General features: G+C 41.4%; 1 protein-coding gene across 7 annotated transcripts in view; it reads right to left on the bottom strand.

Moving 5' to 3' along the window:
- AMMECR1 (AMMECR nuclear protein 1) overlaps positions 1-13779 on the bottom strand; it is an 85503-nt gene that overhangs the window by 7596 nt on the left and 64128 nt on the right. For 6 of the 7 annotated variants that reach the window (XR_008735287.1, XR_008735288.1, XM_055727721.1 and 3 more), the window contains 2 exons: positions 6203-6293; positions 4440-4536 (listed from right to left, as the gene is read on the bottom strand). Coding sequence is in view for 4 of the 7 variants with exons in the window: in XM_055727721.1 (XP_055583696.1) it covers positions 4440-4536; positions 6203-6293 (188 nt within the window). In the remaining 3 variants the exon portion in view is untranslated. Of the gene's footprint in view, positions 1-4439; positions 4537-6088; positions 6294-13779 lie in introns of those variants that run through there. The other variant, XR_008735289.1, reaches the window with a different exon arrangement.

The following is a 13779-nucleotide window of genomic DNA, read 5'->3' as shown; positions in this document are numbered from 1 at the left end:
GCCACTCTGAACTTCCCTGGCGCAGCTTCACTCCATTTCCTCGTGTCCTATCGCTGGTCACCAGACAGCAGCACCTCCCGCCCCGTTGCCTCCTGTGAGGAAGGTGTAGGCTGTGATGCGGGTGCCCCTGGGCCGTGAGGGAGCCCCTGGGCCGTGAGGGCATCCCCGGGCCATAAGGGCACCCTTGGGCCATGAGGGAGCCCCTGTGCCGTGAGGGAGCCCCTGGGCCATGGGGGGGGGCCTGGGCCGTGAGGGAGCCCCTGGGCCATGGGGGGGGGGGCTGGGCCATGGGGGTGCCCCTGGGCCTTTTCTCCAAGCTGCACAAGCCAGCTGCCCCTCGCTCCCAGGCCCGTCCACCCTCCTGGCCGCCCCCTCCGGACACACTCCCGGAGCTGGATGCTCCCCCGCACCGAGGCACCCAAAGCTGCCCACAGAGCCGCGGGGCCGCGCCAGCGCGGAGCAGCGGGACAGTCGCCCCCCGGCCGGCTACTGTGCAGCGCCTGATGCAGCCCAGGGCACCGCAGCCCTTTGGGCTGCCAGGGCACGCCTGACCCCAGGCCAGCTTGCCGCCAGCCCAGAGCCCCAGGCCTCTTTCCGCGGGGCTGTTCTCCAGCCTCTCGTCCCCCAGTTTGTCCATGTACCCAGGATCAGCCCATCCCAGGTGGAGAATCCGGCACTTGCTCTTGTTAAATTCCATACGGTTGGTGATTGCACAGCTCTCTGGTCTATCCAGATCTCCCCGTAAGGCCCCTCTACCCTCGAGGGGGTCCGCAGCTCCTCCTAGTTTACTACCACTGGCAAACTTAATGTACATTTGACTCCTGCATACAGCTCACTTATAAAAAACATTAAAGAGCACCGGCCCTGAGCCCTGGGGAACCCCACTGGTGACTGGCCGCCAGCCTGATGTAACCCCATTTATTAAAACTCTTTCAGCCTGACCCATCAGCCAGCTGCTCACACAGCGTACCATGGACTTGCCTAGCTCTGTGCTGGACATTTGGTCTAGAAGGACACTGCCAGAGCCAGTATCAGCAGCTTCACTAAAATAAAAACCCCCACATCTGCTGCCTTCCCTTGGTTACTTAGACGGGTGACCTTGCCATGGCAATCATGTTGGCTAAGCAGGTCCTTTCCCTCGTGAACCCACGCTAGCTATGGCCCGTGACGGTGCTGGCTCTCAAATGGTTTTCAGTAACTGCCAGAATAACCTTCTCCATAATTTTACCAGGCTCTGAAGCCAGACGGACAGGCCTGTGATTAGCAGGGTCTTCCTTCTTACCCTTCTTGACAAATGGGACATTTGCCAGCTTCCAGTTGACTGGGACCTCTCCAGACTTCCAAGACCATTGAAAAATGACGAAGAGAGGCCCCCCAATACCAACAGCCAGCTATATATAATTCAAAGCAGAATCCAGGCCCCGACAACAAATACTTTGGATATACTTGCATCAGTACTGTTTGACAACAGGGAACATATTGCCACATTTACACTTATCTGTAGAAGTGTAAAATCTACACAAAACCAACACTATTCCACATTTCCACAAATTTCACTTAGAAAGACCTTGCATAAGAGATCTGACAGATGAGGTTTGGTGAATCCAGCTACAGCGACTTAAAATACTGCCACCTCTCCTTTCTATCATATTTTTCTTCTGGAGTTGCTCTGGTTGTTCTCTCCTCTTTTAGGTCTGAAAAAAACACAACAGATGGCTCAACCACTTGCACTCACAACCCGACACAAAAGTTTAAACTACTGTGGAGTTCCCAACTGCAGCAATTACGGGGGCGAACACATTTGCTTCTGGTGCCTCTTTGCCAGAGGGACCGAGCACACCACCTTACACTTGCAGCTTTTTGCTTCAGTGGACGCGTTTCAGAGCACCAAAGCTGCCCACACTGACTTGATACAACAGTGCTTGTTAATGATGTACTAATTTAACAAAGGGCCGCTGGTCCTGGCTGCGAGATTAGTTGCAGCTCTTCTTGAATTGATGTGAATGGCATGCGGCACGCTGCCCTTGACGAGTAAGCTGGTCTGTGAATGAAATCCCCTGCCAATATGAAACTAAACCATAAGCCTGTCAGTTAATGAAGTTGGTTGTAAGTGGGTCAAAGCAGGCCAAAGGCAGCCTGATGAGAATCGCATCTGCTCATTTAAGCAGATGGAAGAGAAAATGCAGTTACCGCATTCTAGACCCCTAGAACTGGTACACTTCTTTCAGCTCCACTGTATTTTAGTTCTCTTGAAAACATGGCCAGAACTACTGGGTATTAACTTGCAGTGAAGATAGTTAGCAACGGACTAGTTTTGATCAGCTTAAAGCTTTATTCACACACAGGACGTTTACTTTAATTCAGAGACTTGAAAAAGAAGTTAAAAGTGCTTATTCTACTTTTCCAATGTATGTTTTACTGTGTGACAAGAAGTTATTAAAATGAGGCTCTAAAAAAGGTTGTCTGATGCTGGGAAATGGTTACTATTTTAATACTACTGTTAATGTCAGCAGAAACTGAGTTTTTAAGCAAATACAACAGACCGCCAAAGAAAAAAAAATTCTTCTCAACATTAAAAATCATGCTTTGTTTATTCCACTTATCAGGCCAGTGATTTTGCTAGCAGTTTGGATGTTATGAACTTAAATGCACTAAACACAGGGGGGAGGGTTGGTGATGTTTTTTTGGGGCCCGGGTAGGTTTTGGGGGTTTATTTTGTTCTTATTTGGTCATATGCCATTGCTCCCAACAAAACCAGGTAGCTGGAAGAAAACGTGCGCTACGTAGAATTTTTGTTTCTTGGAAAAATATTCCTTATTTACCGCAGTATACAGAAATGGTCATTTCAGAACTATAGCACTGTTACTCTATCTCTTTTTGAACAGAAGGTAACAAGGTGTACATCTGAAATAAGTTAAAAGAAGATTGGAGTTCTGCATTTGAAAATTTAGCTGGATTCTGTAGATCCTTCCTCCCCAGTTTAACTTTCAGAACAGCATGCTTTCCTTGGTCACAGCTTACTCCACAGTAATCAGGTTCCTACCAGAATCCAGAATTCTGAACAGTCACTGAGACGCAAAGTCTTTATTCTTCATCCACAAGATCACTAACAAATAATTCCTCTAATACTAACAGATCCATTTTTCTAAGAAATGCCTCCCCTTTATCTGGTCTAAACGTAAACCTCTGCTGAGTAATAGCAAGATTTGTAGATGAAAATGACAGATGTGGAAGCTGAAAAGAACCAAAATCTCAGGTCTCTGTCCTATAACAGTGCATCATAAACAAATCAGGAGAATCCAATTATTTTCTGTAATGAAAGGATTGAGTTTTACTTATGGACAAGGAAGTCAAGTCTGGTTTACACCTAGCTGTACTAAGGAAAGAATTTCCAAAGAGATCAGGACACAGAAACAAGAGCATTTTTAGAATACAACATTTTTAGAACTAATCTCGTGACCCTGTGAGACCCTAAAAGTTGATAGAAGGTAGGAAGGATACCAGTTTTGGACAAAGGATTCTAACTTTGTTGTTTGTGTTATTAATAATTTCAAGTGCGGTCACCCTGAAAAGTATGAACAGTCAATATTTTCTTATGACCTAAGATTTAAAAAAATCTTATTTCCCTAAGCATGGAATAGATAACTAGAATTTAGCAGTCATGTTACACTGCAAGCTTATAAAAATACAGTTTTAGAGGCGTTCTTACAGGCATTTACTCCTCCACCCTTCACCGTATAACTACAATATAATGGGCAGAATATGTGCTGCAGATTCAAAAATATTTTGACTCCCGCCCACTCAGAAGCCCTCCAGAACACATTTTCTTAAATTAGCAAATCAAAATACACTAAGTGTGCAAGAGTGACAAGAGTATGAAATAAACTACTAAATTAATGTCTTCACTCCTGAGAATACCCTCACACAGTTCAACCAGTACGCTGACTGCCAAAGCAGCTACCTCATTTGCACAGCTAACGGCTGGTAAGGCAAGGGAAACCTCTACTCCGCAGGACCCAAATGCTTTCTGAGGACTGAGCAGGTTATTGGTACCCAGCAGCAGCCCCATACTGCCCCACCTGCTCAAATCCAAGTTGATAACGGCAAGAAACCCTCGTTAACTGCAGCCCCCAGCATCCCTCACAGTAAGTGACCAATACACTAAGAATTTTCAGTTACCAAACAAAACGTGCAGGTGCCCTGCTATATAAGTAGCCTGATATTTAACAGCCTTTTCTTTCTTGCTTAGCACCACTAACCCCTATGCAAGGCACAGATACTCTCAGAAGTCCGTACTGCTATTGTGAAAAGAAAAAAAAATCATTAATAGTATCTACAGGAAAGCTTACTATTAACAGCTGAAATCAGCACTTACCAGGAACAAACGCATCACAGTATTACAAAAACAGGGTTTATCTGTAGCAGCCCACGATGCATACCTGGTTAGCTTTATTGTTTTCCTGAATTCATTTGTAATCGGAGCTTTGTAGCCTCCTTTCCTCAATAAGGAATCTATGGTTTGAATGTGGTCCCATCCTGTGGAATTGTACAGTAGTAAAAATTAGTGAGAAATACAGCAATAAGGAGAGATGTTGCAAAAATACGGTACAGTATCTAGTGTTAGTGATAATGAAAGTGCTCTGCTCAAGTTCTGCAAAACATAGAACATTCCTCCCTACTTAAGAACAAGTGAAGGAAATATAATGTATAGGATTTCTTCACACACACAGTTTGCTCTACAGACATCATATTTTTCTCGTAGTTGAAATATTTTAAAAGTGGACCCACTATATCGAGGTGTCGTAGACTGGGGGCGAGATACAAAATTAAATTTTTCTGAAACATTCAGCTATGATCCTGTATCACAATCACTTTATAAATTATAAATGGCTATGACAGTATCAAAAATTAAATTTCTGTATAGCATAACATTTAAAAGAACTTTTACTTGAACATGTGCAGAGAGCTTCAGAGATTACTTCTTCATAAATATCACAACTTTACAGTAATATGTCTAATTTCAGAACAACTACATTATATTACAGATGTCTGTGTAATAAAAAGTGATGGATTAAAAATACAGATTCTTCACTGCTCTCAATAAAATCTTCATACTTCAAAACTCCTATTTATTGATTTAAAAAACCCTAATATTTTAACTAGCTGTTAGACACATTATGTCTGAAAAATGCAATTATATCAATCACATTGTTACATTAATTAAATAAAATAAAAAAAAAAGAGGCAGTTTTGACTACATAAAAAAATAGAAATGGGTAGTTTTGGGTAATTTAAAGAGCCAGATTGCAAGGCATGGTCTACTAAAACTATTTAGAAATTTAAACACACCCTCTACTCCCCCAACTCCTAAATTTAAAAAAAAGCTTGGGAAACCTCTAAACTTGTAAGTGACTATTTGAAAACAGAATTATCAATTAAAGATGATCTTCAGTAAAGGCCTCACCCTGTTCCTCAGAAGCCCAACTCAAATACAAAAAGGAAAAAAAAAAGGGCAAAAAAATAAAAGCAGCAATGCAAAATGTAAAAAGATTGAGACACACTGTCAAGCTTGGAAGGAAAAACCCAAAACATAGCAAGTAGTCATAGTCAGCTGCTTAGTCCAAAAGATTAGTATTCAACAAAAGCTACTGTAGTTGTTTTAATTCGCAAATTTAAGTGTGTGCCTCTACTAAAAGGGACTTTAACAACACTATTTTGGATTTTCATATTAAAAGTAATTGCCTTCCATCCATCAAAAAACCCCCAGGAAGCCAGTGTTTGTAAAAGGAATTAAGTACTAGCAGAAAGTACTAAATTGAAAAAAAACCTCAAACATTGCAAATTTAGGAGTAAATCTGCTGTTAAGATAATTGACCAGACATCCCACCACTTAACTGTTTTTGCATGTCACTAATATCACAGCGTAACAACTGCATGAAAATTGGCAGCTTTTAACAACTGTAAAGCTGGGTGACAGCACTGTACCACCCTCCAGATTTTGTTTTCCTACAGCCACTCTGCATTTATGACTTGTATAAGGGGACTGATACAGGCATGTAATTGGCATTTTATATAAGAGTCTTCTTACAATTAAATATTGCTCCATCATCTGACATCAGTGCAAGGTCAAATATTGCATTTTAGATTTATATGTACGTTTAAATTCTTCACCAGATCATATGAAATAAAGTGCAACAATGACCTTGCTCCTTTGCAACCTCCGGTAAGTAGGTGGCGGTGCGTTTTGATCCTTTTTCATTGATGAATTCTATTCTAATGCCATGTACACCCACCTGCAAGAAATCGGCAGCTTTATTAGTACATTAAAAGAGAAAAGACACAAGAGATTTCTCACATGATCAAACCCAAAACGTGACCCTTGTAGCGGTTAATACCATGTTGCAAAGTTTCAAGAGGTGGTACTGAAGCGAATGAAATCTTTCTGAAAGGTGCTCTCCTTCTAAGCCTTGTAAGGTCAGTAGCAGCACAAATGTGCTGCTCGGCTGCCGACCGCAGAGCTTCATTTCTGGGCTGAGGGAAAGCCAGCTGAGATGCAAGCGTCACTCTGAGTCCGCCGTCTCCCTGTGACACTGTCAGCAGTGATGCTGCTGATAAAATCACCTGGTCACCAGATACAATCTGCCAGACAACCAAACAGCTGGCAAATCTAATGACGCATCCATTAAGAGCATTAATTTTGTTGAAAGGAACAACTGAGCCAATGAAAGACTTGTCGCACTATGAACTGGAGCCCGGAGCCTTCAAAATTTCTGCTAGCATATGCCAAGGAAAGAGAGATATCCCAAAGTATTCACCTGCAAACTCCTACTTCCATACTACCAGTCCTCTGACAAAATGCCAGCATGGAAACCAGAATTACTAACACCAAGGAGTTAGACACAGATAAAGTTGCACCGCCAAAAAAGAAAGAGGAAAAAAAAGAAAGAAAGAGGAAAAAAAAGAAAGAAAGAGGAAAAAAAAGAAAGAAAGAGGAAAAGAAAGAAAGAGGAAAAAAAAAGAAAGAAAGAGGAAAAAAAAGAAAGAAAGAGGAAAAAAAAGAAAGAAAGAGGAAAAAAAAGAAAGAAAGAGGAAAAAAAGAAAGAAAGAGGAAAAAAAAGAAAGAAAGAGGAAAAAAAAGAAAGAAAGAGGAAAAAAAAGAAAGAAAGAGGAAAAAAAAGAAAGAAAGAGGAAAAAAAAGAAAGAAAGAGGAAAAAAAAGAAAGAAAGAGGAAAAAAAAGAAAGAAAGAGGAAAAAAAAGAAAGAAAGAGGAAAAAAAAGAAAGAAAGAGGAAAAAAAAGAAAGAAAGAGGAAAAAAAAGAAAGAGAGGCTGGACACCCTTCCAGGGCACCGTTTCAGCACCCCTGTTTCAGGAGCAGTAATCCCGAGAGTACCTGCACTCGGATCAGCCGTGCTGCAGGAGATACTCCATTGCCAGTAAGTTTTCAGTTGCTTTTGAGTTCTGTGCGTAAACACAAAGCATTAGTAGATGGCCATTTTTATTGTCACGGCCACATAACCAGGATGTTATTTCCATTTAATTCCAAAGTTCCCAATTTTGTATGTGGAAATGAATAATTTACGTGTAAAAGGGTATCGTGGTGTTTCGTATGGTGTTTCTTTTTGGACACAAAATTCATCAAAAAGTGCTGTAACAGTTTTTCCACTGACAGCCTACTGTACTGTAACTGCATGACAGTCAAAAACCAAATAAGGAATAATTACAAAGCTCTACCACTTGTTCAATTAACGTATTTGCTTATATAAAGACTTCATTTTTTAATCTTTATAGTATTTTATATATATGATATAAGCATGGGGAAACAGGAGGAAGTCTCTTGTGGCTGACTGTGGCCTCAAGAATTTTTCCCCATGAACCTAATACTCTTAATTAGAAAAAAGTACATAGGAAAAATTGTTTTGAGACTAATTAATTTAATTGACTGCAAATTTTAATATGGTATTTCATTACCAAACACTTCTAAACCTAACATGGATATATAATCACCAGAGAGATCTGTATACTCAGATGATGTAATTAGGAACCCAAAAGGCCTGACAGTAAAACAAACCAGTGACAGAAGCTGAAATGAGCCCACCAAGTTCATTCCAAGAACAGAGTAAGTTTTTGCAGCTGGTGATTTTGTAACTGTCTATATTTAACTGCCTAAGCACTCAGATCAAGTAATTCCAGGTTTTGCACACCTTCAAATCCTGCAGAATATTAGATTTTAAATTCCACACAGCTGGTTTGCATAATAGCGATCCTGTAGTATTCCTGAGACACTAACCAGAAGCACGAGTGATGTATTAAGTGTGACGCAACATTCGGGCTGTAGGTAACTGCACTGCACTGGATGTTTCCCATTAACCTTTTTAATGGACTTTTAGGCCCGCGTCTGCAGAAGAAAAAGATGTACGGCAAAATTAATAAGGCAACGCGATTGCACCCACGATTCCTCTGGCTGGGAACATTCCCTAGCATTCTGTGCAGCGTGAATTTCAGCTGCGTCGCTGAGCAGCACCCCAGCCCCGCGCAGATGGCCTGGACTGCAGCCCCCTCAACCCAACCCAAGCCACCCAGCCCAGCAAAGTAAGAACGAACCATGCTAAAACCGGCACGGGTGTAGTTAGGAATTTGTTTTGCCTTCCTCAGGAGATCAACGTGCCTGCATTGAGGAAAACCTGTGAAATGTCCCCAAGTATTCCTCTCACGGAGCAGAGGTAAGGGATGGGGGCACATTTGGAAGGCATCACCTGGGCTGGAGCTGGCTCCCCTACCAGCACAGCACTTCACCCAAAGCCTATGGCATGCTGCTCAAACTAAACACACTTGACACGCTACAGGCATGGTTTGGGAGAACAACATCATCTGCCTGTGCAGTTCAGAGAAACAAAACAAACCATCTTCTTCTGCAGATGGAGTTTCTGTCTCGCCCGTCACCATTTCTTGGGGAAATGATTACACAGGTACGGCACTCGGCTGCAAAAAGGCAGCGCAACTGCTGTATCGGCCTCCCAACGGATAGGAATCTATTTAAACTGTTGCTGTTGGGAGAGGAAAGCGAGATAAGGAGATTTCACAAGGCAACAAACCAGCCTCCTCCAACAGAAATATTTCCATAAGGCTTTAGAGCATGAAATACTGTATACTGTATGTCCAGTACTTGTGGATATCAGCCTTTTGGCCCACTGTATAACTGGCCAGAGGCTACCTAAAACTAGGTCCAGTGACAGTATTAATGAAAAAACACAGACCTTTCACTAAATCTAAGGGCTACATTAAACTACATTTTTGTTTTACTTCTGAGGTCCCCTTGACAGAACTGCAAACTTTGTTGGGTATTTATACACATTCACATTCATTTAAACGCACATCTTTTAATGAATCATTTATTTATGAACATCTCAGTATGGGGCAAAACACGCACATGCCACATTTATTGTTTTGCCAAGTGCTTCTGGCACTTGCTAGATTATTACTCGTAATACCTCTCTATATCTGTCTCAGTTGGGCTAAGAAAAAATTGTTCCAAAACCAACATTCAAGCAACCTCACGTCCAGCTGTTCTGATTCAAAGTTCCAAACACAGTTCACAAACCTGGGCCTCTGGTCCTGACTCTCCAACCACACTGCAACAACGTCAGGCTCATAGGACTATCCACATGGAATTCAGAGAAGCATCCGCAACATCAAGCCTTGCTAAAATTTAAGCTTCTAGTCCACTGTGGAGTAAATTATCAGCAAATAATCATTCTGTTCAGTTTTATCTACAGCACTGCAATCTGTAAGAGGTTTGCATGCAATTATCACTAATTAATTTAAGATAAAATCATTGTAAACATTTTTTTTCAGAAACACATTAAAGCAGACAACAAAGAATCTGTGAGGAAGAATCCACCGAGCTGGAGCAGCACACCTCCACGCACCTGCCCACTCCTTATGCTCACTACTTGCTGCTCTCCCCCTCACAAGGCCAGAGCGGCTCGATCGCTGAGCACCCCTCGCTGAGCACCCCTTGCCACCAGTACAGCTGGTCCAACCGTGGCAAACCCCGCCGGCTGCCTCCCAGTTCTCCCCGTACAAGCGGGCACGCAACCACCTGGTGAACCACACGGGCTGTTCTGGTTATGGCTTCTCCTGCTGCTGCCTTACGGTTTGGCTGCTTCATCTTTGAACAGCAGCGAGTGATAAACATTTTCAGACAGAAAAGCTGGTCTGTAACTTGTACAGCTTTTGACACCACGCAGTGCAGTGACCTTCCCCTTTATTTACCTCAGCAGAGCTATGGCAAGAGCTGTGTAACCTTGTCTGGAAATGGAGAACGTGTCACATGGATGCTGACCCCACTTTTTCCTAGCTGAATTCTACAGCCTTTTAGCCACAAATATGTTGGCTTGTTTCTGATCATCTTTAGCAGAGCTTAAATATTACATTCTGATTTAACAACGGCGGCAAAAGACTACTCAGGAGGTCTTCTTTCCATGACAAGCATTCTTTTTTTAATGAATCATTTATTTACATACACGGAATCACTGAATATTGTCCAAAGAGAATAAAATATTGAGCTCAAGACTCTTTCTTCCCCATTCTAAGGAACATAAATTGCAAGAGCTGCTGGTGCTGCTGCACTTGCAGGAAGGAAAGAATTCCCACGCCTCTTAAATGTACTAACTTTGTCAACAATGAAAAGACACCTTTCAGTCAACATTATTGGCTACAACTATTTACGCTAATATTTAAACCAGTGCACACAGGCTGAAGGCCTTTTGTATCGACATATCAAGCATGTACAATTCTGCAGGTTTTACTTTACTGAAGAACAGCAACTCCAGGACAAAGGTCTCTTTCAAAGTATTTCAAGGAAAAGCTGCTGGTCAATCCCAGTTATTTATTACCCTGCTGGAATTACAATAATGTCTTCCAAAAAGTTTCTTACTATAATTACAATCATAATGTCCTATGATGTTTAATAAAAAAAAATGAGGAGAGGGTCTGAATTAGCACGACAGGTTTTACCTTCTAGAAAAAAACCCCACAGACTCTTAAGTAACGAGAAGATAAATTAAAACTGCTCATTTGCTGTAACGTGAAATACAGTGTAAATGAGTAGAGGCACGTCACTCTTCTGTATTTCTAGGAAAAAAAGCAAGCAGGGGATACACTTAAAATGGCAAATTATTAATGTATGTGCAGCCACAGCCTGTCAAGCAGGCAGAGCCTGTAGCACCAAAGCTGGAACTGCAAGACCTATGACATGATCACCCCTTAGATATGCCGTTCTGGGATCTGAATCCACTCGCAGCACCCGCTGAGCACAGGCCCAAATCACAGACTTACAAGCTTCACAAACCAAACAGAAGTTGCCTCTAAAGGACCGAAAGCCACAATACTTCACAGAGATCTATTCAAACTCTCCTACGTTCCTTCTTTCAGGGTGCTGCCAACGACAAACACAGTTCTCAGTGCAACATGAGATGCAAAAATATCTGCATTAAGAATCAACAGCAAAACTGGAAGTATTCTGAGGCAGGAATTCAAATTTCTGCAGGAAAAAAAAGGACCTTGTAGAAGGACATATCAAGAGAATGGAAGCGTAGATAAAGCTGAGTTTATGCAGGAAAGGCATGACTGCTAATAATATCAAATGTGTTTAAAAGCAATTGGTCTTTATGACTTGTCTCCCAGGTAGTTCTTTGATATCTGATCTTTAATAACAGAGCAGTACTATTAAAAAAAACCCCGAAACATATCTTAAAGAGTTTCTCATGTTGCCCGGTTCTTTGAGACAGAAAGGCTGTGAAACCACCCCAGCAGCACCTGGACCACCGCAATATTTGGTGGGTTCTGTCTAGCAGAAACAAAGAAACTGTTCATACACCTCAGTGTTCACTTCAGAGCTCTGCATCTGTTCAGCTACTAAAGTGAACTGCAATTCATATAAAGTCATGTACACCAAGGATGCTAAATTGTGTTTTGGGAAGCATTCTCATGAACCATGGCATTGAAGTTGTCCTTTTAAGGTGTGTAATTTCTCCTAGTTACTTTTATAAAAGGTAAAAATGGCAGCAATTTGAAAACACATGGGAGCTAATAGCAGTCAATTCACTCCTGTCTCCTCTTTACCTGGTTGAGGATTGTGCTGCAAAAGGATTTCTTTTTACAACAAGGAGTTGCTTTTTACAACTGAAAAATTGATTTATTTAGTTTGGGAAGTTAATTCATTAATCCGAGAAAAGAAGATCTATCACTCTGCTTCAGGACACAGGAGCCACTCCCGAGCCATGCCTTCAGAGATCTTCTTTCTCTCTAAGCCACCAGAGCACTGCGAGCTGTCTAAATCGGCAATTTTGAAATACCGTGGCAGCAAACTGCTGTTTGGCTCCCACGGGATCATCAGTAGCGTACCTACAGAAGTAAGGTCTCCTAACCAGGCTGGTATTTTTCAGGGTGACTCTAGCATCACACGAGATGAAAGACGCAGAATCTCTCTTTACATCATTCTCTAGACAACCTGAAACATCCTTTTGCCATTAATACCCGTAACTACAGCTCCCTTAAAAGAAACGTGGATGACATAAGCATCTCACTCACAGGGGCACAATCAGTGATGAATCATTCTTTTAAGGACTAACAAATACAAATTTTATCTTTCTCATATTTATACACCCCGCCTCTTTCTGCATGGAAAGCTTGTGGATCATCCACGACTATGTATGATTCAATCACTTGAGAAGCACATTTAGCTTACAGGAAAAAAAGAAGAAAAGAACCCAAACAAATCATGGAACCTATTGTGTGACCGTTCCTTAGAAATCCTAGGAATTTTCTAAAGTTTTTAAAAACCTATCATTAAAAACACCTTAAATGTAACTGGGGAGAGCAACTAAGCAAATGGATATCATAAAGGTTATTGTATTTTTGACTGCTCCATTCTTCCCTCGTAAGTCAGGGCTTTCCAATAGGGATCATGAGAATCCATAAAATCAATCAGAACTGAGCAGGACTACAGTTCTGCATTCAGCTTGCTTACACTGCTGTGAAAGCCTCAAGGATGCTGCCACAAGACAGAGAAAGGACACAGAAAGTAAAAGCCTCCTTTGTGTCAAACAAGAATTAGAGTTATGAATCCGAAGCCTCCCAAGGAACAAAGGTAAAGCCAGCCTTTCCAAGGGAGAGTGCTTTTTTGAACTCAGGCTTTAGTTTCAGCTTCTCTTTAAGATTTAAAAATCTTAGAAGTTTATTATTGAGAGATTAAAACAGCTTCTAATATATATAGACTACCACATGAAGAGCGCTAAATGCTATTTCATTATGCACATCACACTTTTAAAGATACATTTTCTGAATGTATTCGTAGTCTGATTTTTAATAAACTGTAAGAAATGAAATTAAACTGAAAACATCACATTGATTATGACCAGAAGTCAACCTAGTAAAGCAAAACAATTCTACCAGTTTTAATTTTGACTCCTTAGCTTGGTTTAGTGTTAAAAGTCACTATAGTTTTGATTACTTGAGAACATTGTTTAAAGTACTCTAATGGCTCAGTGACAAGACAAACTACTTCTCTGAAAAATGGTTCTTATTGAGAATGCATGCAGAGTTTCAGCTGAGATTTATTTCTGGTCTGACATTACATTAAAAAACCGAATAATTCCGATTATGGTGAAAATGCTGATAAACTCCCAAGGAAACTTTCATTCATCCCATTCAGAATTACATATCAGAAGGTAAGAAGCCCTTGTCATTACGAGTTGAACTGGAAATGCATTTTTATT

The sequence above is a fragment of the Falco cherrug genome, chromosome 15, assembly GCF_023634085.1.
Source record: "Falco cherrug isolate bFalChe1 chromosome 15, bFalChe1.pri, whole genome shotgun sequence".
Taxonomy (NCBI): domain Eukaryota; kingdom Metazoa; phylum Chordata; class Aves; order Falconiformes; family Falconidae; genus Falco; species Falco cherrug.
This window is presented reverse-complemented; position numbering and strand designations above follow the sequence as displayed.